Source organism: Thunnus maccoyii, chromosome 15 (genome assembly GCF_910596095.1).
Source record: "Thunnus maccoyii chromosome 15, fThuMac1.1, whole genome shotgun sequence".
Lineage (NCBI taxonomy): Eukaryota > Metazoa > Chordata > Actinopteri > Scombriformes > Scombridae > Thunnus > Thunnus maccoyii.
The window spans coordinates 17,439,711-17,464,066 of NC_056547.1; the positions used below are offsets into that span (position 1 = coordinate 17,439,711).

The 24,356-nt window shown below is 41.7% G+C and overlaps 1 protein-coding gene across 1 annotated transcript; it reads right to left on the reverse strand.

The window, feature by feature from the left end:
* Positions 1-306: 306 nt before the first annotated feature.
* tinagl1 (tubulointerstitial nephritis antigen-like 1) lies at positions 307-24,056 on the reverse strand. Its single transcript, XM_042436236.1, has 12 exons — positions 23,891-24,056; positions 20,265-20,575; positions 17,766-17,832; positions 12,520-12,612; positions 12,290-12,404; positions 9,672-9,798; positions 9,036-9,186; positions 8,743-8,929; positions 7,516-7,561; positions 6,393-6,516; positions 2,366-2,411; positions 307-2,014 (listed from the first exon to the last, which is right to left on the reverse strand). The coding sequence occupies exons 2-12, from the start codon at positions 20,566-20,568 to the stop codon at positions 1,844-1,846; spliced, it is 1,431 nt and encodes a 476-aa protein (XP_042292170.1). The 5' UTR covers positions 20,569-20,575; positions 23,891-24,056; the 3' UTR covers positions 307-1,843.
* Between the last annotated feature and the right edge of the window lie 300 nt (positions 24,057-24,356).

Consider the following 24,356-nt stretch of genomic DNA (forward strand, 5'->3'; position numbering starts at 1 on the left):
TCTTTTTGCTTTTATGTCTATCTGCCTGTCCATGCCTGAAGGAGACGATAGAAGGACTTTAAGATCATGAGACATGATGATATAGAAATGGAAAAGCCTTTTGAAGTTACAGTCGAAGCACACCAGGATGTAGTTTAAGGCAAGTGGTAATAATATACTGTACTTTCCTTTTCAAGTCAGGCTGTGCTCAAAAAAAAAGATCTGAAAATCCCTCAATCAGCCTGCAATCGATTGAAATAAAGACATCAGAAAGTGCTGTGATGCTGTAGCAAAGCAAGGCACACGGCTGATAACATGTTAAGAATACACTAAAAAATAAAAAAATGAGAACATTACCAAGTCACACAGGGCATCTGCAACCTGTTTGACTAGTACAGGTGTTTCAGTATTTGTTAGAAGTGGCTTTAAATGTTTATTACACGTGAAATGCATCAAACTAGCACAGACTGGACTTCAGCAGTAGTCTCCCACCCACCCTCTTCGCTGTGGCCAAACAGTTACAACTATGTAGAAGCACAAACAGAAAAGCAACCAAGTGATGAGTGTGTTATGAAAGTTACTACATACAGTACATCTTAAAACAAGTAGTAAAATAAAACTTTAAAATATAACAGCGACAAAAAAAATACCATCTGTAGCTCAAATTGTAACAGTGTGCACAGAACAGATCAAATTAAGACTACTATACACAAACACTATCTTTCTTTCGCAGTGGTCAAAACAACTCTGCTTCTTTAAGGCATTACAATCTTTTTTTATTTTAATGGGATGGTGGGGTCAGAGAATATTTAATTAAATTGGTCATCATGACAACTTTTTAAATCATTTTTCACCTGCAGCCAAAAACAAGTGATACATGTTTGACTGGTGAGGCAATGGCTCTTTAATTTTATCATATCCCATCTTCTGACACTGTCCCCAGTATAAACGTGTAATTGGAGGGCAAAGATTTAGCCTGTTTCATTGTTGAATTATACTGCTTTTTGATTGTTGGTCAGTATCAGTGCTGTTGTAAGTCCTCCTAAAATCCCAAAGTTATTTGTAATTTAATATTCCGCACTAAATCTCTTATTGTTTCCAGTGTCAGATTCTACGTTACTGGAATGTGTGAGAAACTCTACTGCCTGCAGCTACTATCTCTATACAAGGGTCCTCTCTAAAACTGAGGGAATGAGGCGAACTGTGCAAGTGTAGAGCTGACAGGTAAATGTCAATAAGGTCATCTATGATATATTATCATGTTACACAGTTAACCTGGGTGTGTCTTTCTCAAAGGGAAATGTCCCTGTATGATGTCTGATAATCTGGCTCTCAGATTTCATCTTTTCCGCCTGTCTAGATTATAGATTTAGAGCTAGAAAAGACTAAAGGTTCAAGTTGACAAGGAAACACAAAGAAGAATAAAAAAAGATCAGATTAGGCCTCTCCTTCTGTCATCACCCAACTTGACATGAACGTGTTTCACCAGATGTTATGCTGAGGATTCTGGGAAGTGTGGTCTTTGGAACAGAAGGTACCTGAGGTGCGTAATGTGGCATCATGACGCCAGGCAAGGCAACATAAAAGAGCTTTAGCTTAGCTGAGTTTTTCTTTGTTTTTTGGTGCCATAAATCTTGAGTTACAGAGGGAGTGGGGAGAGTTGTTCTATTAAAGGGGTAGAGAGGGTGGAGAAGAGGAGTTGTATTGATCCCCAGAGTAAAGTAAGGTGTAAAAGGAGAGGGCACGGGGGCTTTGGGCTCTCCCAGCCAGCTTGGTGTACAAGGGGATGTTATAAAGTTCTCTTGGTGTGGTTCTTCTCTGGGGTAACAACCAACTCTACAGTGGGATAAAAACAAAGATGTCTCTAAGTGTGTCGACGACGATGATGGTGGTGATGATGGTTGTGCATGTCCTCCATCGTGATCCTGCCCCACACGCCGATCACAAATGTTTCAATCTCACACTCATTGTCCCCACGAGCAATACGGAAGTAGCCATTCTCTCCCCAGTTCTTTCCCCAGGAGTTGGCAGCAATCTGAAAAGGAAATATATTACAAAGAATGTAAAATACAGTTAAGGATACTACAGATGTGCCATATTTTAATTCAAGAATGCATATACCTGGTCCTACTCATGCACAAAAAAACTGAACAACACTGTTAAACACACCCTTTAAAACTGTATTCCATTAAAAAAGTACAGTTTTGAGCCAATTAAGATCCAGTTTGGTCTTGAAATGTACTACTGCTATACTAATATACTATACTTTTTCTTATGTGATAAGTGTTTAACAGTGTTGCCTGTTCACAGTATGTACAGTTTTTAGACTCCTGGACAAGAAAGATGTACGTGTGTTTTGCACATTGAAAAAAAAACAATATCTTACCCAATATTTTTGTGATGTCCCATCATAGTGTCTCTCCTCTCCCCACCTGGTGCACAAAGCCAAGAGGATAGTTACCCAACATGCATGAGAGTGAAAAGCCAAAGAGCACAACAAAATGTCCTCAAATATAAATGTCAAAATAGCTGTGTCAGAGTTGCACAGCTATTTTTAAATACAGAGGATTTCCAAGAAACACGCTGATGTAAACACCTCAGGAATGTGTTCACCTAGGGCACGCTTGGAATTATTTAGTAAAGAAAGGCAGGAAGAGGTAGAAGTAGTGTTCAAGTGTGGGGAAAAAATCTTTCATCTCGTCTACAACATCCTGAAATCAGAGTATTTATGGCTGGACACCGCCTTGTTGCACTCCTACATCCATTCCAATCCAAAAACACGGAATTCCCCTTTTCCTCTGTTGTTTCCGCACTCCAGATTCGAAACAGGAAGGAGAGGGAGGTTATGAGGAAGTGAACACCACCTCAACCCCGTCAATGCACAGAAAGGAGACAACAACACTCAGGATGAAACCTAAAAACACAAAAATACATACGAGGCATATCTTTACCCTCTTGCTCGCCAGCAGCTTTGTTCTCAGGAAACCTTGGCAAAGACCCATAAATTCCCATCATGCCTTGCACTTTGGTCTTAGCTTAGCAGCTGCCAACTTTTAGACGCCTGCCGTTTCTGCTCGTCATGATCAAAACATTCTCCCAAAGCCGATTCCCATCCTGTTTTTGCACTCCGGGCCTTTGGTTTCCCAGGAGACTCCCGGTGCCCAAATCGCTTGTTGTCTTTTATAAGGGAAAGGAATGCTGGGAAATAGTGTGGCTGGTTTCAGAGTCTGCCAACTCAGTAGCCTGCCACCACAACACTGGCAGATAGTGCCAACCTTCTATCAGCAAGTGACTTTATTAGCCCAGTGTTCCCCTGACTGGAGTCAGACGTCACATTGACCAGCAGAAGACACATTAAAGGCAGCTATATAAACAACAGATGTCAGTTACAATCTGAAACAGAGATGATTGGGCTACTCTGGATGGATGTGTGCCTGTGTGTAAAAGCACCTGTATGTGTGGTTCTGTACCTCCATATGCATGCCTGCCTGTCTGCATATTTATCGGTATGGACAGAGCCAAACAGAATCGGACCACTGCTGATCTCTTATCTGGCCTCCAATCAGCTCGCTTGCTCACTCGGGGACAATGATGGGCATACCGTCGTGCCCATGTGCCCCGCCCTTCCCCAACGCCCCTTAGCCCACCCCTGACCTCTTCTCCGGGGGACTGATCCCCCTCTCTCTGTCCGGTGCAGTCAGGATCAGCAGCCCAGACAATGCCCTTTCCACCACAGTGGACCTCAATGCTCTTTCCACAAACTTTCCCAGGCTCTGGGCTTAAAGGAACGCACCGCTATGGGATTTGGTCTGTGTAAACACACTGATGCCTGTGGCTGGCAGGTTGGTGCTCAAAACACTACGTTCCCCGACTCCCCCCTTTCACCCTATCCATCCCTAAACCCGTGTCTCTGGTACATCCACTCATCCAGAGTGGCGAGGAATCACAGTGTCAATAGAAGGAGCCAAAGAGCAGGAGGCATTCAGGGAACTGGGAATCCTCATCCTCAGCATCATCTCACGCCCTGCATACCTCCACAGTTTATTGACATACTAAAGGTATAGAGACATAATTACAGCCCATAGAGTGTGATCCTGGTGTACAAACATGTTCACAGTTTTGCATGAAGACATTTATGAACAGTGCATGCTACTGAAGTATGTTATTTAAACATGCTAAGTACAGGTTAGACATGCACATGCCAATACATGCTATATTGTTTGATGTCATAAAAGGAAGCAACATAAAATACACAGAACGTGCAAGACATGCACACAATAAGGGACAGGAGAAGCGAAGGATCCTTTTGTGTGTTTTGTCTTCATCAGTGGCCGATCAGATAAAAGAAGAGAGGCTGCTTTTATCGTAGCTCTCGACTACATTGTCTGGAGTTTTTCATGATTTTTTAGAAATTGTTATTCAAGTCAGAGACAAGCTCAAACGCTATGGTGCTAAGGTACAGTCAAATGCTTACAAAAACACATTCCTTTGCCCCCCTTATAGGGCCCATTACAAGGTAGCTGCTTATTTTTCTCATTTCGAGAAAGTGAGATTAGTGAGCAGCAACCTATCATTGTTACAACAGACACCAGCTGGACGAGTTACACTGTCAAATATTTACAAGTAAAAAGGATGTTTAAGACTTTTTACAGGTTAAAACCTCTGCTGGCCTCTCACTGCCCTCCGACACATAACAAGACTAGGTCAAAACCTATATGGCTAGACAGTGTATAGTCAGTGTTACAGGGATAGTCAGTGGTAGTGTCTACAATGTGAATTCCTGGATATAAAATGTTCATCTTCTGTAGTGGTCCCAGTAATATTTGTTGTTAATGTGTACTAAAGTAACATATCACATGACATGGTTAAGCAATGTTTGAGTCAAAGAAAGGGGTATAATTGCAGTTGATAGAACAATACTTTCCACTCATATCTTGAGATGTTTGATTTGAAAGAAAACTGATTTTAATTTTAATTATAAGTATTCTAATTATCTGTTAACTCCCCCTGCTCTTTCATCTGTTTCTGTCTGTAAACATATGGTCTCGTCCATATTTTTACGTAGGATTAGCATGCTAGGCTAACAGTCCGTCAGCTATGTGACTTTATATCCACACTGTGACATCTTTCAGAGCACACAAACACCATAAACACAGAATGGTGCTGTTAAACCAGAAACACCACGGCTACACCTTATTTTTATACAGTCTATGGGCTGCACACTGCACAGCACGGCTATGCTAATGATCTTAGCCATGCTAACTAGCTGCTAGCCGCCGTGCAAGCTGGTAAAATGGATCCATCCCATCTCTTGTATGGGCAGGTTGGTGCTCCTGTCAGTGTGAGAGCCTCCATGTGATGCTTTGTTCAGTAAATGTTTCTTCTTAAAACTTATCTGGAGGCTGTGCTCACTCTCAGTCCCACTGAGGGATTCATTTTGAAAGACCAATGGCCAATGGGGAAACTGGTGTAATTGGGGAAAACTGGTGTAAATGGTGTAACTTCACCACTCAGTCAGTCAGTCAGTCAGTGATGGACAGACATTTGGGGTCCGTGACCGGTCCAGCCAAAAACTGCAGCAAACAACTACCTGTCCGTGTGGGGATAGTCTAAATGATAACAAGAGTATCTTGGCTTGGATGTGCAGAAGAGAAAAAAAAGAGGAAGCGGTTGCAGTCAGTGAGTCAGACGGCCAATTGAGGAGCGATGATGGAGACCCCACAGAGTGCGAAGAGATGTGGCGAATAGAAAGCAAGGAGAAAAGAGAGACAGAGGGTGGGGGCAGGTAATCCAGGTGTGTCAGCCGTCTGCCCGTCTGCATATTTGTGGTCGCTGAAGTTACTAGATAGAGGAGGAAGGGGGAGGGGGCCTTGTCTGGGGCAGATGGAGGACTGGAGCCAAGGTGTGTCTTTAAGAGCAATAGACTGGGAGGGAAGCTTATTCACAGGTACACTCTCGACTAGTAAGGTTTTGATGAGGCTCACAAAATTCAAGTCTGTTACCAGGACCAACTCATTTAAAACCTGATTCATCCTTTAGAAACACTTTTTCTGCTGAAATGGCATCTGTTGAGCATGTAGCAACAGTGAAGCCAGACATATGGACACCAGGTTCATAATGAGAGAAGACAGATGTTTTTATCCAGTCCTCATTCACTTAACAGGCAAATGTAAACTTTGTGTGACATGACATGTGGATTTTCATCCTCATCACCGCTCCAAATGAAGAAAAACTTTTTATTACAGAGCACAAAGGCATAATATGAAAGCCTAGCTTAGTGTTTATGTTGAGTCCAGTCAGGTTTGGGTAAAGAACAAAACCTCTACTTAGGGCCTTTCTATGACCAATAGGCTGGTGGTTTCACAAAACAAGGCAACCATTAAGTGCACTGTAGTGTTACATTGGTAACTTACCCAATGATCCTGACTGAGTGTGTACCATGTTTGCGGTATTGTGGAGGTTTGGTGAAGCTGACGTCAGTGTGTTTGTAGATCCCACTCTTATAGACAAAGAAGTCCTCATGGACCTCCATAATAGCTGCAAGAACAAACAAACAGGGAGAATTAGTAGGTGGATATAACACACACACACACACGCACACATAATATGACTTTACTTTATAAGGGCTGCTGAATCTATTGTGGGCAGTTAAAGATAAAAATCAAGCCTTGATTAATCTAAAAGTAATTTCCTAATTTCGCCAAACACAAATTCCAATTTCTCCCCAGTGAGTGGGTGAGTCACACACACCCAGACATCAGACAAGGCAGCTGTGTGTGTACATGTGTTCACTGGTGTGAGCTTCAAAACTGAACTCCATGTGACTTTCCTATTCCAGCTCAATGGGAATATCTCTCCGGATGTACAGCTAAGAATTTCCCTTATTTGGAGGTATACCTGAGTTCAGTGTTCCCTGGTTGAGAACAGTAGTTTGTACCTCCCCTCTTATCAACAAATCATAGAATGATACACAATGAGCAATTACACACACAAACACACACCTCTATGCCTTTGTGTCAGAGAGGAACTCCGGCAAAAAGTAAAGTTGATGTGAAGCCAGTAAGTCTTCGTGGACCTCTAAACAATAAAACAAGAGGCTGGCACAGACTCACAGAGAATCTCAGAAAACACACACACACACACGTGACTCCTCTATTCAAGTGTACTTGACAATGGTCCAGATGGGCACCAGACAGTGAGGCATGCTAGTAAAGGAAGGTCAGCTCCATTATACTGACATGAAGGCCCATCATTTTTGACCAGGTGACTGGGGTCAGAGTTGAAACCCGGGACAAAACCATCAGGATCATGAGGTCAAACATGACATCATGAGAGGTCATATACCCAACACGAGACTTTGAGGCGCACATGTTTGGAAAATTTGTGTGTTTTTCTGCTTGTCCCTCGGGAGTGCAGTGTTGTGTGTATTTTTAAAAAGAAACACTCACTTGGGAGCAAATGTCAACATTAAAATATTATCTACAAGTCTATTTAAGGAGCACACACACACACACACACAAAAAGGTATCACTTTACCTTGCACAGGGCCATTATCCATAATCTCCTTCATAATCTCCTTTTCCTAAGAGAAAAGAAAGATAGATGGAATGATTTATAGGCAGAGGAGAGAGAGAGACAGAGAGATCATTACATGTCAGTGAAATGGAGAGGATGAAAACAACCCCCTGGATGTTAAGAGTCAGATAATAAGATTGAGTCCAGCGGGGCCCCTCGGTCTTAATGCCTGGCTTATTGACTTCACAGGCCATCAGGAAGCAGAAACAACAGGCTGTAATGATTTTGAGAGGCATTAGCCATCATTTAGCATTGATGGATGCTGGCTGATAAACCACACGTTGGCTGCAGCTCAGTGGTCGACTTGAGATGGAAGAGATGCGAGTAGCTGCATGCAGAGATGGCTTCTGGAAATAGTTTTAGTGAATGTTATGTGATACTCTGCAAAGGAAAGGCAGGGGTCCATGAAGCGGACATGAAGGACGGATTTTTCTCAAATTGATCAAGCTTTTAATTGTAAAAATAAAGTTTACACACTATTCTCACATTAATTTTCAAATGTTTACTTATTTATTATTTACCTCTCAATTGCTGTGAATAACTGCAGTGCAATATATACTGATATATACTAATGTCGCTAATAATACAGCACAGTTGTCTGTATTTTCTTAATCAGTCATTACTATTGAACAATATCAACTGACTCATTCTGGTTCATAATAGATAATGCTTATGCTGCTATCCCAAGTGATGTCTGTAAATTGGTATAATTCACTCATATATTTGGAGGCAAAGTGGTAATCAGAATAGATTACTTTATAATTCTGTATTATATTTCAGTCACCCTCCTAACAACTGCCAGGACCGAGAAAGTTGCCAACTGCAGGTAAAAGACAACTTCTTGCCCTTCATGGGTTCACCGGAGACTGCTTTCCAGCACTTAATCCTGTACATTCCCATGTTCATTCACAAGAGAGTCAAGTATGCATGAGGAAAGTGTGCAAAAACACATACTGTAATAAACACGTGAGAGAGATTACAGTCTACTGTAGCACGAGGGAGTCAGAAAAAGGTAGAGCAAGCTTATGAAAGCTCAGTGCTGACAGGAAATTAAAGGTTTGTTATGATGGTTGGGGTTTAAACTGATGTAAGAGAGGAGTGGATCTTATATTTGTGGGCGAGTTAGAATACCTGCATGTATGTGTGCATCTTACATCTCTTTTTTATCTCTGTTTGTGCATTGCTTACATTGGATGAGAGCCTGTAGGGTGGTGTGGACTGGTAGATGTCATTGTGGTAGTTGTGTGTGTTGGGGCAGCGCTGCGTGGCCTGCCTCTTCCCCCGGCCAATCGAGCGACTCTGCATCATACAACGGCCGATCTCTGCTGGTGTTTGCTGTGGTGGCAGGTATGGGTAACAGTCTTCTGTCACCACTCTGTGAGAGGAGAATTGGAAAGATGGACCAAATCTTTAGTAATCACTACTTATTTGCATGCAGCATTTGTTTTTTGTTGCTAGATCATACAAATGGAAGTGTTTACCCTCTACGCCGGAGGTACCACCAGGCCCCATCGATGCGTCCCCCAGCACAACCTCCCTGGTTTCGTGTGTCACAAGAAATGAGGTTCTGTGGTGACAGCTGAGGAGTCATGTGACCCATTGACTGGATCGAGATTCTGTCTGATGCCACAGCTAGTGAAAAAAATAGACAACATTATTATTGTTTCATGCCCAAAACCTTTTCAAACGTTAAGTGATTGCTCTATAATTAAATCAAAAGATTTAAGGATTTTATCCTCTAGATTGTTACTATTTTGTAACTGGAGGTCTTCAGCAAGCTAAAATAAGATAACAAATGACAATTAATCATCAGGAGACACACACACACACATCCTTTGCAGGTGCTGGTTAACAAATATCTGCACAGAAAAACTAAAAAAATACTTCACTGACACTGCTCTCTCGTTCCCAATTCTTTTTTTTCTCTACATGGACATGGCAATGTTTCAACCACAAACCTGAGGAAGACCTTTTGTGGTCAAAACTTTGACTACAAAACCTGCCAGCATCGCAGCAAAAAGGTCAAAAGATGTTTCATTTTTTTTCTTTCCTGTTTTATGATATCTCATACCGTACGTTTCCCTATAAATTCTCAATTTATTCTATTGAGGACCTACCTGCAGTTGAGAAAGCCCAGGAAGCTGCGCAGTTGCCCTGGTCAAGTGGTTCATGAATCTTCCCTGGCCACTTCTCTGCTGAGTTGAAGTAGAGCGGCAGACGGTCACTCTGAGGATCCATGTTCATCTGACAGAAGAACAAATGGAGAAAAAGTTACAGAGACAGTTTATACAGTCCTGCTTCAGCATAAAATCCTAGTCAAGAAGACCAAACAACACTCTTACTGAGAAAACATTAATTTATAAGTGAAAACAGGGATTTAGAGTAAAATAGAGCAAACATAAAGATCTAGTAGTGAGACGTGTGTGAGTTTAGTGTCAGGTGGTGCAGCGTTATTGTTTGCACACAACAGAACACAAACGAACGGCTGCAATTAAAATACTTGTGGATGGCTTTTTGTATGACAAGTTTAGATGGCAGGCAGATTACATAAGTCTGCTAATCAACCCTCTAGTAGAAGGGACTTATTCACAGACGATTAGGACCATTTGGCCCAGTGTTGATCTCTGACGTTGTGAAATAGACGGAAACCTTTGATCCTGGTCCCCACCATGAAACCATGAGGCCATTTAGTTATATCAGTCTTAAATCTAATGCGTCATTTGGACACAGTGAACTCACATTCTTCAAGGAGGCATCCATGTAGGATACCAATATCACTGTGATAATAAATCCTAATCAGAGGGAGTCGCCCATGATAGAGTGCAAATATTTTCCTGATAGTGCACCCTCACCCACAGGTGCTTTTCACATGCCAAACATGGTCAATCTATTAGTCTCCACTTGAGGTTGGATGTGCCCCTAAACTCTCAGTTATGTGTGATAATGGAGCACACACTTCTGTACAAATGACTACCCCTCTCTCACACAAAAAGCCTGGCTGCCTGCATCACATTCCTTGGATTAATAGTGATGTATTCAGAACACTGACCACCTGATACATAACTAAGGAATGTGCTGCTGGTCAGAGATTTGCAGTTGTGAAAAGTCAAAGTCCAAACATGCAGACACCTGACCAAAAGGTGTGATAAAAGAGGAGCAATGGCTGCAAAGATAATGTGTGTGTGCATGTGTAATAAATTCATTCATGAATTTCCCATCCCTTGCACATGATTCTGCAGACAGACAGGAAAGAAGAGATGGAGAGAGATTTATGAATGGGCTCTGATCTGGTTCCTGGCACAGGTAGGGACATGCTAACGGCGGAAGAAGAGGGAGGGGGAGTTGTGAGGTTTTCGGGTAGAAGAAGTTGTGGAATGCTGGGAAAAGTTAAGGTGGGGGGGGGCTGTGGATGGATGAAGCAAAGGATGGAGGGCAGAAGAGGGGTGTAGACTGAGAATGAGGTTGCTCTTTATTCTCCAAGCAGCCACCATCCCCTCCATCTTCTCTGTCTGAGGTTTTGGTTCAGTCTAATGTAATCTGTCTGGGTAAAATGTAAACAAAGACTGAGTGAATCAGAATGGGCTGAGGTTCAAGATGGAGACGCCATTGCATACCAACAAGCCACCATAATTAGGTGAAAAACTTTTTGATCAGCGCTCCCTTGTTGTAGCAGTTGTTAAACCTGCATATCACAAAATCGCAAGCTCCAACAAAGTGTCAATTGAAAAGCCGCAACAACGACAGCAACTGTAGCCATTGATATTTTCTCCACATTCTCACCTGCAGATAGAACTTCCTACCTCCCTCCAACAACAAACCCCCCCACACCCGCATCTCTGCCCTACATGTGTCACACACACACACTTCTGACTGATTTGCATACAGTACAATATATTATTTTTATTGTGTAATTATGTAATTAGTTGAAAAGCTGAGTTCAAGAATAAGACATTGACCTTGGTCGCTCAAAAATTGCTCAAAATGGTTGATTAAATCATTGGTTGACCAAATGAAAAAAAAAAAATTTAGATTGAATATATTGCATTTTGTAATGTGATGTAATTATGTAATGTGTTATCATTACAGCTTACTATTCACTTTTCAAAACATCAGAAAAAGTTTGGTACATTTTCTGTCTACCATGCCCAGTGAAAAGGAAGTGATTTCATTAAAAGGATTAAAAATGAGTAAACAATGTTTTATTGGCCCTTCTACCTCACTGTTGGGTCCATCATTACAAACACTCTTTAAATACACAGAACTTTAACTTATGTCAGCCTGAATTTTGGGGAACTTTGTGCAGAATTATGCACAAGAAATACGGAATATTTAATGTAACATTGCAGCTGCAAAAACATGACATCTTGGGCTTGAGGCATTATAAATCTTCAGTGAAATGTTGGAGATACATTGAATGTGATGTAACTTTAAAGCTACTTAAGTGGAATCCTAAGGGGAAAACCATGGTTTGTAATGTGATATTCTACCAGTCCCTGTAGGAAGATTTCTTCTCTCTTAACCCCTTTTTAAAACAAAGTCGGAGTTCAGAGGTCAGACACAAAACAGCAACACTGGAACTGGCAAGGATTCAATGACATGCTCAAGGGCACTTCACCAACACTGGTTTATACTTGTGTGTTCAGTAACTTGACCACCCCACCAAGCCACTAAGTATTCTCTAAGCACTAAGTATTGCTCTTTGGACTGCTGTTTTTTGAAGAGGACTGCCCTGTACCTGGATCTCATTCATGTTCATAATAGTCCTGGAGGGTCTCTGAGTCCCCAGGCGGTAGCGGATCCCCTCGTCCAGAGTCATGCCATAGAGCTGACTGTAGTTAGCTGCCTTCCACCTGACAGCACAAAACAGATGTAGAAAAAGAAGAAAGAAGACATGTTTGTAACCATGAGTAGGAAATATCTTATTGTATACCATCAAATGCATGTGTGCGTTTTTGTGTCTTTTACCCATAGTTTCCTCTGTTGACAGCATGGATCATGTCAGGCTCCATCAGACAGGCGTTCTGCTCACACTCCCAGCGTCCTGTGATCCCGCATGTGCTACAGAGGAGAGAAACAGATATTGACTAATTTGAACACAGCATTTCCTTTACAGCTGTAATTTATTTCAATATTCATGTTAAGGTCAGTGAAATCAGAAGCTATCTCGAAGGGGAGCAAATATGCCGGGACTCAGTGGAATTCCTAAATAAGAAATTAAATGAGAGGAGAACGTCAGAAGCTGGAAAATAGTGGGGAAACACAGAACGAGGGAGTGAGGTTAAAGGGAACATGAGCCTTTTAAGGCTGCAGAATGCAAATCCTTTTTTAGTCAGAAGAAAGAGCGACTGTAGAAGTCAAGATGACGGAGTGGATAAGAAAGCAGGATATTAATGATGACGTTCAGACATTTACTTCGGGGATGCTCAAAAATAGAGACCTGTGCTCTGTGTACTTTATGATGACTCACTGTGAAGGATTTTATGTGTGTGTGTGGTGTGTGCGTGTGTGCGTGTGTTTGTGTAGCCAGACAGACAGCAAACAAATCACACAGACTGTCAATGATAAGGAACCTTTCACATGACTTAAGCTTATCTACCACTGATACTTCAAGGTAATTGCTTAAAAATTTTACTGTTCCTAAGTTTCATCAGAGTCCCATAAACTTGCTGAAACTTTGACCATTTTCAGAATATTTCATCCCATATAATCCCAAAAAGCAGCTGTTAAGACAAAATGAAACTCCAAACTGATGACTATATAATTACAATGATATTAAAAAAAGATTTAAAATGCCTGCATGCACTTTTACACATCTTTTCTCAACTGTAAAATTTGATGGGTGAACTTTTATGTCTGTACTTAACTACAGAGACTTGTTTACTGTCTTGTTGCTCCATCATACATTTTAAACCCAGTATATCCTAGTGTGTTTATCAGTCATGACAAATTTTACACTCAGTATTGCTCTCGTTATCAAAAAGTTGGATGGACTTTGTTACTGACAAAAGGGGGATAATCAGCTCACAATATTCATTCAAGACTCTACTGTTTAACATTAAAAACAACCTCTTTTCCAATATTTTGTAACTACAGTACATCATCCAAATACTAGATGTTACTAGTTAACCTACATGTCAACAAGTCTACTAATCTTGGCAGTACTGGATACAAATGTTATGCACCTTTTAAGTGAATTGCAAACAGACCTCAAGCTAGATTCTTTCATTCCCATTTGGAGATTTTAAAGCTTTATCAGTGTTTTCTTGGTTTCTTGGTCACTTGACTGTAAATTGTTAAAGTAATATCTTGATCTCAATAAGACTACCTGAATAAATAAACTGAAAAAGTCATTATAAATGATTGAGTATTACAGTCAGCCACAGTGTCAGCAGCTGTTTTGGAAATATTATAATGAATGAGTGCATTACGGGGAGAAGAAGTATGAGGGGTGTTTCCCACACAGGCATGTATGGACTGCCACCCATTCAGTCTACTGTACATTGTGTTTACAGTGAGGGGAACCTGCCCAAGAGGATCATTAAACACACACAAGCACACAGAATGTTAGAATGTGTAGAAGAATGTGTATCGCAAACTCTATTCCACCCTGCTGGATCTCTGAGTCACATGTGTAAATACAATGCTGGGGTACACACCCACACACCCACTTTACACACTAGCAGAGTTTAAACCAGTGACCGTTTGCCCAACAGAGGGCTGTCTGATGGCCTCGATTGGAGGAAAGAGACGATGACCTCTCACCTCTTCCTCGCTTCAGCAGGAACACAGGCATGCAGCGCAGTGCCAGTGGTTCAAAAACAGCAATAAATTCACACAGTAAATGAATGGGACACACACCGGACACACACACACACACACACACACACACACAGGAACAGGCGTAATGACAGACTCGTGGAGACAGGAGGACAGAGTGTGACTGAGAATGAAATATGAGTGTTTGCAAAGACAGTGGGCGGCCATATTTCACATTCTCCGTCACACTCACTATTAGAGGGCAGACACCCTCTTCACCTCAGAGACCATACAAACACACTTTCACACATATTATCTACACATACACACCTGAGATGTACCGATCCTGCCAGATCAGTGGGAACAGAGCCATGTTTGTGTGTGTTCAGATATGATGTTATCAACACAGTCTGGAAAACTGTACAGAAACATAAAAAGCCCAAGTTGGCATTGGCTGCTGGCCAATCTGAGGTACATGAAGAGAGCTGAACTGCAGCCAAATCAAAGGATAGATAGTTGCTCCTTTGGGCTGTGTGAGATTGCGGGTGCGAGCAGGAGGCGCCACGCTACAGATCATTCGGAGCAGATAAGGAGCTACTGTATCAGGATGCCAACAGCTCTGAGAGGGAAAAGGCCTCAGCTGGAGAAACCATTAACACAACAAAAGACTGCCGCACATATCGTGGTGCATCTTCACACACACACGCACACTATGATAAAACATAAGAGTTGTTTTAATACTTCACGCTCACACTGTGCTGTGTTTCTATGTCTAGTGCTGACACAATCTGCCCACAAGTTATTTCAAGCTACAATCATGCTGTAGTTACACATAAAGTTTATATTCTGATTATGACACTGACGTCAAAGCACCAGTTTTTATTGGCTGTATTTGCGATATTTGGTGCCCTTTATTTAATGGTCAGTTTAGACAAGTAGGAGGGACAGATAAGAGCGTGTGGAGGCTTAACCACTGCTAATGAGAGACTTTTAAGAGGAAGAGCCGCCTGTTGTCTCAAAGAGGAAACCCTGTTCTCCACCCTGCCTGCAGTCCTGATTCTAAAACAGTTGGGAGGACGCACATTTGGGAAGCTAATAAATGGAGAGAGTGGGAGTGTAAAAAGGAGTGTGTGTGTGTGTGTGTGTGTGTGTCCCTCTGCGCCAAAGTTGTGATGCAAGTGTCCGTGTGTATTGCCTTAACATACACGTGTGATAGCGCATGTCCATAAGACTCTTTTGTGTGGCGGTGAAAGAGGGAGTTAGCACATAAATGCTATTTTCTAGTGAACCGGAACACTGGAGGCTATTTTTACCACGTAGCTTGTGTTTGCTCAACCTCCACAAGTCTTTCCTCATGAAGAAACATTAGCTCTGCCATTTATCAACTCAGGCTGACTTCCATTCACGCCTATCTACACACCCATCAGCTCCTTTAGGTCAGACCTAACTGAGCTGCCTTGATAAGAGTCATACTTCAGGCCTATCAAATTGACAGAGCGCAGCTACTTGAGTCGAACAGCTGCGAGTCTTAAAAAAGATGATGTGGAGATCGGTGGGGTCAGCGTGGGATGGGCGAGACATGTCATGACAAACAGCCACAGCGTGTTCTTGTTGTATTAAAATAAATATATTACAGATGTACGAATGGATGTTAAATCAACATTTGCCAACGTGTCTGCAAGTGTGGACACACTCAGGGACTGAGTGAGGAATGACACAGATGTGATAAACTGAAGTAGAGAGCAGGTGAGGAATTCAATAACTCTTCTTCCTGCCTTCACTCATTTGACCTCCTCTGTCTCCTCCCTCCAGTGTCTCAAGAGCTGTTCTACATCGCCTTGACTGCCGTCTATATCATGCAGAAAAATGACAACAGCAACTTAACTCTGTTGCCCCTAGGGTGCAGAAGGCCATGAAGATAAAAGACACTGTATTGCAATATCCAGACTCAGTTTTGTACATCAGATGAGAGTGGATTTTTATCAAAGTAGTAGACTCTGAGCAGTTTGGAAGCTCAAGAGGAAATCTGTTTCACTTATGATTAAATATGCCATGTTACTCACACAACAGTACAGACACGCAAGCAAGCAGACAAGCAAACGAACTATAAAAAGAGGTGGTTGGATAGGAGTGAGGAGGGGAAGAGGAAAAAATAAAAGAAAATAAAATAAAACTCTTTCCTGACTCATCCTGGTTCCACCCTGACGCCCAATCAGAGATCCCCATAACAACGCTGTAGCTTTCCTTTTTCCTTCTTCTCTTTCCTCCCCTCTGCTCTCTTTCTTCTATATCCTTACACACAAACATACACAATGCCTACCCACACTAACTCACACACACACACACACCACATGCAACCTTTGATCTATTTATTTTTATTTATTTCTTTATTCATGTTATTGTTATCATGGGTTACTGTCTGGTCCTCTTTGGCTCTTCTGTTCGTACTGTCCCGTGTCATATGTGTTTTCATGTTAATCACATATCTTGCACTAAATAAAGGGGAAAAAAGATGAAATATGCTATGTTACTCACACAACATTATTAAAAGATTTGAAGAAATAGCATGAGGCCTGTTCTGATTTATTTTGAGTTATGAAGCTACTGTCCGTCCTGCGACAGAGACAGACAACCAGGCTCTTCTTCACATGAAGTTTTATAGCAACAAAGATAACAAAGATAACAAAGATAGACAAGATAAAAATTGAATCTCAACAGCATGCTGACTCAGAATATGTGGACATTTTTTTCCTTCAACAAACATTCACAACAACAAGAGCAAACTTCTACAGCTTCCTATTGTGTAAAATGCTTAAGGTTTCGGTGTAGATGTTACGGACATTTCTAAGGCTAACAAAACACTTCATCTGCTAAATATGTGTATTGTTGTTCCTTTCCTATCTCATTACTGTCATATAGGCAAAGAGCTAAAACGGAGAGGAAGGGGCAGTGTATGTGTGTTTGTGTAAATGGAAATATGAAGATTATGTGATAAATGTAAGATACTGATCAAAAATTACATAAAAGGCAAATATTATCCCACTAATCCACTGGTGGCAACATATTAGAAACATATGTTGTGCAGACAACCATTATTCAAACCCACTCAACCGTATTTCAAATCATATAGTAGATCATTAATTTTTTAAGAATAAGTACTGTACTATACATCAGCGTGAAATTTTGAGAAATATAATGCACAAGACATCTGCTTCGTTAAAACTGTTGCATAGATATGTAGCTTCATGCGCTTGAACATTTTATATGTTATAAGCATCAAATGGCTTCAGTGAAGTGTTTGAACAAGTAGATACAGAGAGTATAGATGAAACACTCAAACAGTGATGGAAAAAATGTTTTTATAAGTTTAAGCTACTTAAAGGGACATTTAAGGGGAAGCCCAGGCTTAAGAGGTTGAAAGAGAGAGATGGAGGAAGAAAGAGGGGTTTACATACCATAAATTGCAGTTCTCTTTGTATGTTTGCCCCGTAAAGAACTTGTTTCCATTTCTTTCGCAGGTGCCTGAGAAGAGACAAAGAGGGGCAACTTAGTATACATGGATTTGATGTGGCTAAACAAAAAAAAATCTTGCCACTAATCTCAAAGAAAGCCTCAAATAGAGAGACAAAAATGAGAGACAGAGATGTAGACTTACATATACAGGCATCAGTATAATGTAATCACACTGGCCTTATTCCTTCACTTGCAACCACAATAAAAAGTGTTAATAGTAACTCTCTCAGTGTGTGTGTGTGTGTGTGTGTGTGTGTGTGTGTGTGTGTGTGTGTGTGTGTGTGTGTGTGTGTGTGTGTGTGTGCAGTTTGTAGGTCTGTGTGTGAGCGTGCACACAGAATATGTGAGGTCTAAGGAGTTCTGAGCTCCAGTAATCCAGTGTAGGAATGTAGCGTTAGCTTCTTTCCTGCCTTCCCAGGCTTCCTGGGCCCTCGTCATGCTTTAACCAGCTTACGCTCCACTTCGCCACCTCTATTAAGATGGAGGGCCTCAAAAGCAGCCAGTCCATTACATCCATAATTAAGCACCAAAAAATCATCAACCTTTACAAGCTGCAGCGGTGGAGTAAATTCCCCTTTGTCGTTGTCACAAAATACTAAAATAATCTGGTGGTGACAAAGCCGTAGCATTCCTTTTGAATGAGTTTAACCCGTTACACTTGAAGCTTGAACCCTGCTCGCTTTAGATTAGGGAAACTATATTGACTTGGTGACAGGCTCACAATGACTTTTTTTCTACAACCTACAGTAATTTACAATGCAAGGTGTTGTCAGTGTGAATTTCTTATGGAATTTAGGGCATGAGCTGACAGAGAATTTACAGTGTGAGGTGGTTTCCTGGCCTCTTTTGTGAGGCCCAGAGCAGATAGCAAGATTTATGACTGGGGCCCTCAGATACCCATCTTCTCCTCTCACAGCTGTCTGACAGTCTATCACAGCTCATTTATGGCAGGGCTGCAAGGTGTGACAAGTTACACATTGATAGAAAAGAATTTTATACACAGGAAACTTGTTGTACTGATGGTGATTTGATGTAATAGGTGGCTGTGGCATATTTCATATAGCACAATGAAGACGTGTTCATTTTTTTCTGAGTGAATATTAGAAAATTGTATAGTGACTTTGACAGCATAATGAGTAGAGTCCAGCTACAGTAAATAAAGTATTGGATATTGAGTTATGGACAGCAACAATCTGTGACTGGAGGGCAGCGATAAGATAAAACGGCCTATTGTAAAAAATTCCCGCCACCGTTTGAAGTGCCGAAGCCTTCCTCCAGGCTGTGTCACTGTGTGGTCAAATATCTGTGTCTGCACACTCTTGCACATGTGTCCACAACCACAGCCCTACCTTTTTGTCCAGGGAACACATACCTGCAAGGACCCCTCTACCTCCTGTCCTGCACCCGTTGTCTGTCTCTCCCTCCCTCCACATAGCCCACATTCTTTCTCCTGACCTCCATTCATCCCGCCATCCACCCCCCCTTCCTTCTGTCTGGGTTAATAAGAAGCCTACTGTTCCCTGCACTTTTCTCAGGTAGGTCTCTGCTGTCGCTGGCACTTTTTACACCTCTGCTCTGGGAGAGTGGCACTAAAGCTGTGTAGGGAGGCCAAATGTAATGAACTAGTTGGAGAAAATGAGCTAAATCTTAATTTATCCACTTAGGGACTGTACAAAAATTATCAGGGGGCAATGGGGGGGTTAGAAAAAGGGGAGACTATCTTTTTAATCTTCCCTGAAGGGAGGGTAGTCGGATGTTTTTTGGGAGAGTAGGGGAGGGTCTGTTATTTTACTCTTGCACCATATTCTTATATTTAATTTCAGCCTTCCCTTCTGAGATTATCAATATATCCATCTTGAGAAACACAATACACAATGTGGAGCTAATTAGTTACTAATTGAAAGTTATCTATAGCCTTATTTTTTTCACTAGCCTTAACAGTCACTCCTTTGTTCTGCATCACAATAGCGGCCACGAAAAGGGCCAGTTTGCACATTCAGTGGCTGTAATGACTGTTAATTTAACTGCTCTTTATTCAAAATTAATGAAGGGCAGAAATATTCAATTTATCTATAGATCCATTTTGGTTTTTGTATTTTTTCATAAATACATTATTTTGAGATATTGGGGGGAGGGTTTTGATTTTTGAAAGCAAATTGGAGATTTAGCTCTGCTCCCCACCTCAAACATTTTTTGTGCTGTCCTTTATCTTAAGCATGTTTCTGTTTTGTAAGGTTGAAAGAGGGCAGGTATGTAATTGTAATTCATTTTCAGGCCTCATGCTGCTTTGCATTGTGGTCCAGCACAGAGCTTGTCAGTGGGGTTCTTAGCTCCTCTGACTGAGCTGTGCCTGGCTTAACAAACCACGACAGGCCCACACACACTCCTGTAAAACTCACCGATGCACACACAAACACGCTTCTGCACCCTGCCTTACTTACCAATGAAAGGTGGCTCCACACCGAGACATTGACTCCAGAAGTCAGGGCAGCAGTCAGATACAGTGCGGTTGCAGAACAGGTCACAGTAGCAGATGGTGTCCAGGTACGGCACCGTGCACAGGTCGTCTCTGCCGGGGCAGCAGCCTCCTCTCCTCTGGCAGTACGAGCCATATGGGTCCCTGATGCCACCTACATGGAGCGGACTGGCAAGTTCCCTTTTGGTCCTTCTTGACAGGATTCTTTCTGCAGTTCCCTCTCCCGCCACCAGGAGCAGCACCGCCACAGTCAACAGGAAGAGGTTCATGATAAATCTGTGAGAGGGAAAGGACAGGGAAGGCAATATAAGATATTTATAATACAGGTAATAGATCTATAATCTTTATTCTTATGGACAATTATATGATGGAGTGGAAAATGTTTGTGAAAGTCAGCTTGCTTTCCAAAGATGAGACACTCTAAATACTTCACACTTCACAGGAGAAGAGGTGAAAAGGTTACAGTGTGAGCAGAATAATTGGGGTATGACTGCTGCCAACACACCATCCACTTCCCGCTATGAAATTCACATACATACACACTCACACACACACACACACACACACACACACACACACACACACACACACACACACATACGCACAAAAGATATCTTTAAACAGAGCTGGCCAGCAAATGGTCCAAGCAGAAACCCACATGATCCTTTGAGATCATCTGCTTATTTTTTTTTCCTAACTTTCCTCTCAAGCAGCCAAGACAAACAGCAGCTAAATATGAAAATACACTCAGCAAAAAAAGTGGAAAACAAGTGTTCAATGATAGAAACACAGGGCTCTTTAAATGTTGAATGATGCATGAAGCAGTCATTTCACGTCTCTGCATATGTACGTGTCGGTCCCACATTTTATTATATTTCTGTTTGGGTTTTTTTCTTCATAAATGCTGGTATTATTTTTATTCGTGCAGCACGGGTTGCCATATTGGAGCAGCTGCACTGTGATCAACTTGTGATAAAATATTTTATCTCAGAGGGACCTGCCAGTACAGTTACTAGTATGAAGGAGCCACATTATCATCCAAGATTAGGTTGTTATCAAAGTAACGGAAATAAAGTAATGTCCTGCTGTCAAAACTAATCTGTCACACTTGAGGAAATTATCTGCATGAACAGACACAAGCCACATCCAGTAATAACTGACCTCAGAGACAATGAGGTTTATCTAAACAGGGGGAAACTATATATTTACTTTAAATGCCTGTTAAACACAGTCGCAGAAACTAATATGAACAAACTTGTGCTGCAGACTCTGGTATCAATAATCTTGAAATGAGCGTTTAAGAACAAATCAGAGAGGATGAGGGCTAATTTGAAAAAACAATAATGTGAAACACTGTTTACAGACTACTATTAAAGGGACATTTCACCTTATGTGTCACCTGTTCTCCAACTTTATATGTGATACACTGTGATAAGGAATATTTCCATCTGGCCACAGTGTCAGTGATTCAGATTTGAAAAAGCCCTCCACTGGTTTTAACTTACTAACAATTTACTCTCCAGTGTGTGTATATACACGTGAAACTCCTTCAATGACCAGACTTAGTGTGTGTGCATGTGTGTGTGCGTGAGTGATCCAAACTCTCACTCTCAGGCTTAACAAAGGTCATACAATCATCCATGTGTATGTGTGTGTGTTTATTGGTCTCAGGTTACAGAATGGTGCGGTCTATGTGACGCCGGATAAAGGCGAGGGGTTTGCCTGCTGCTTACATAAATAGCATCATTAATTATCCAATCAGATCTCAGAACACAATAGACACTCTGCACATAAAGCGGGGGCTCCGGAAAAGATCTTTGCTGTGCTGTTTTCTGCATGACTGCGCCTTTAGTTGAAACACACACACACATACCACACTATCACACACACACACACGCACACAAGCATATGGCAGCATGGGATGGGCAGGTCTCCTCCTTTACACAAGTGTTTTGTTGTGGCAGACTCTAAGCAGCAGTGCAATAAAACACCCACCAGTCTGCTGAACGAGCTGCTGAGGCCTTTAGGTCAAACTGCTGATCATAATGCTGCCCGCTGACAGTACTTTAGCAGTAGCTTCCCTATACAGACAAAATAGCATTTGTTGAGTGACTAACACCAAAAATCATCTTTATTCTCCCAGTAGCTCTCAGATAATGTGAGATAACAATGATAAGTTTAGTACATTATCTGATTTTCTTAGCCAAAATATCCTGTAAAACTCAATATTTCTAACAGATTTATATGGTCAGCTCAATAAGGAACAGCATTTAATGCTGAGCAACAAACATTGGAGCCTTTCAGCACATAATACACTCCTTTAGTCTTGCCTCTGAGGTTTACAGAGTGTCACTGAAGCTGCCATATGGCCCATCAGTGCTCCAGACAGCTGTGGCCAAGCTACTGATCCCAAACTGTGGCTGCGGGACAGATGAACCCTTAGCATGGTTCACACACTTATACACACTGTAAATACTGTACATATACTCATCACACATGGTGCATCAGAGAAGTCAGTGTCATCCAGCTCAACCGTCATCCCAGCTTCAGGACCACGCTCACAAACTCAACTGGTTTGATCTCAGTGAATTGAGCATCACTGTCTGTGTGCAAAGACTGAATATATCACACTCAAGAGCAAATTAAATTAGAACAAATTAACCCCAAATTACAAATGATGGATGTATTTTCTCACTTATCCCTAGTGGTATCTAGCCATCCAGTTAATTTTGTTTTTATTTTTCCCTGGTTTTTAGAGAATCAATTCAACAGTAGCACCTTTTTTCCACAAACAGCGTTCCAGCTAGTCTGAACAACGCACAGACCTCAATGTGGGCAAAGTGAAAGTACTTTCATGATCAACATGTTGTAACTCAATGCTGTGGGCATCAGATATTAACTAATTATCTAAAACTAAAACTATCTGTGTGGCTAGATACAATTAGGGGTGAGTGAAAAAATCTTGAAAATTTGGGTGAACCAAACTTTTAATTCCTCCTGCTTAGACATGCACTATTACCACACTTTTTCCTTCACACAGCTGAACTTCGAGATATCACTGCACCACCCACCAGATAAATCAGCCTTCCTGGCTCAGTATAGTATTCGTAAAAAGTCCTTCCACACAGTCCTTGACTATTCTCTGTCCGGCTCTATTTTCAAAAACACCCACCAGGTCAAGGCAGCGGAGAACAGAGAACATTTTTAATGCCGCACAGGTGTCTAATGAGGCTCGCACCTCAACAGGTGAGTGAAGGGATTAGGTCTTGGTGCATTATCAGTCTCATTTTGAATTACACAAGAGGAGCAGCCACACACTCGCTGGACTCAATAACCTCTCGCAAAAAAAAAAAAAAAATCTCACCAGTATCCCACTCATATTGTCGAATCTATTAATAACCTTGTGAATGTTGTGTCCTACAATCTGACACCTATAAAGTAAATATGTAGTAACAGTTAAGACTTGACTAAAGAGAGAGATATTTATGGTAACATAAGGAAAAGTGTATGCCACGCTGTGACGTTCAGCCTGCACCTGCCTGGAGAGAAGAGGGAGAGGGAAAAGCGAAGAAAGCAAACAGTTTCTTTTACCTTGTTTGGAGAGAGAAATCAGAGGGTTTTTTAAATCCGATAGAAAACTGCAGAGCTGTGTTGATGTCTTGCTCAGGAAGTCCTTCACAGGTAGAGAGTTTTTGGGTAAAAAGTCAGTCTCCCTTTTCTCTGTTCCTCTCTCTCACACACAGGATCTGCTCTGTCACCCTCTGTCTTCTCTATATACAGCAGCAGGCAAGGCAAACCACTCCCCCCCGGCGCCCCCCTTCACTCTCTGCCCTGTCCCTTGCTTCACTGCTCAAATCTGTGCTCTCTTTCTCTCTCTCTCTCTCTCTCCCTTTCACATACACACTCACTTCTTTCCCTGACTCCCACAGGTTGGTTGTCTCTTCATGCCTTCCCTTTCCTTATCAGAACTAGAACCTCCAATCTGAAAGTGAAATGGTTTTGCACTCAGACACATCTATATTCACTCCACTGCTTCTTCTTGTATTTTCTTTCCGCT

Coding starts and splice junctions, on each gene's coding strand:
- tinagl1 (XM_042436236.1), bottom strand. CDS start 20,568: ATGAACCTCTTCCTGTTGACTGTGGCGGTGCTGCTCCTGGTGGCGGGA. Junction 12,405..12,519: donor GTCAACAGAGGAAACTATGG/GTAAAAGACACA, acceptor TTGTGCTGTCAG/GTGGAAGGCAGCTAACTACA. Junction 9,187..9,671: donor CTGGGCTTTCTCAACTGCAG/GTAGGTCCTCAA, acceptor TTTTTTCACTAG/CTGTGGCATCAGACAGAATC.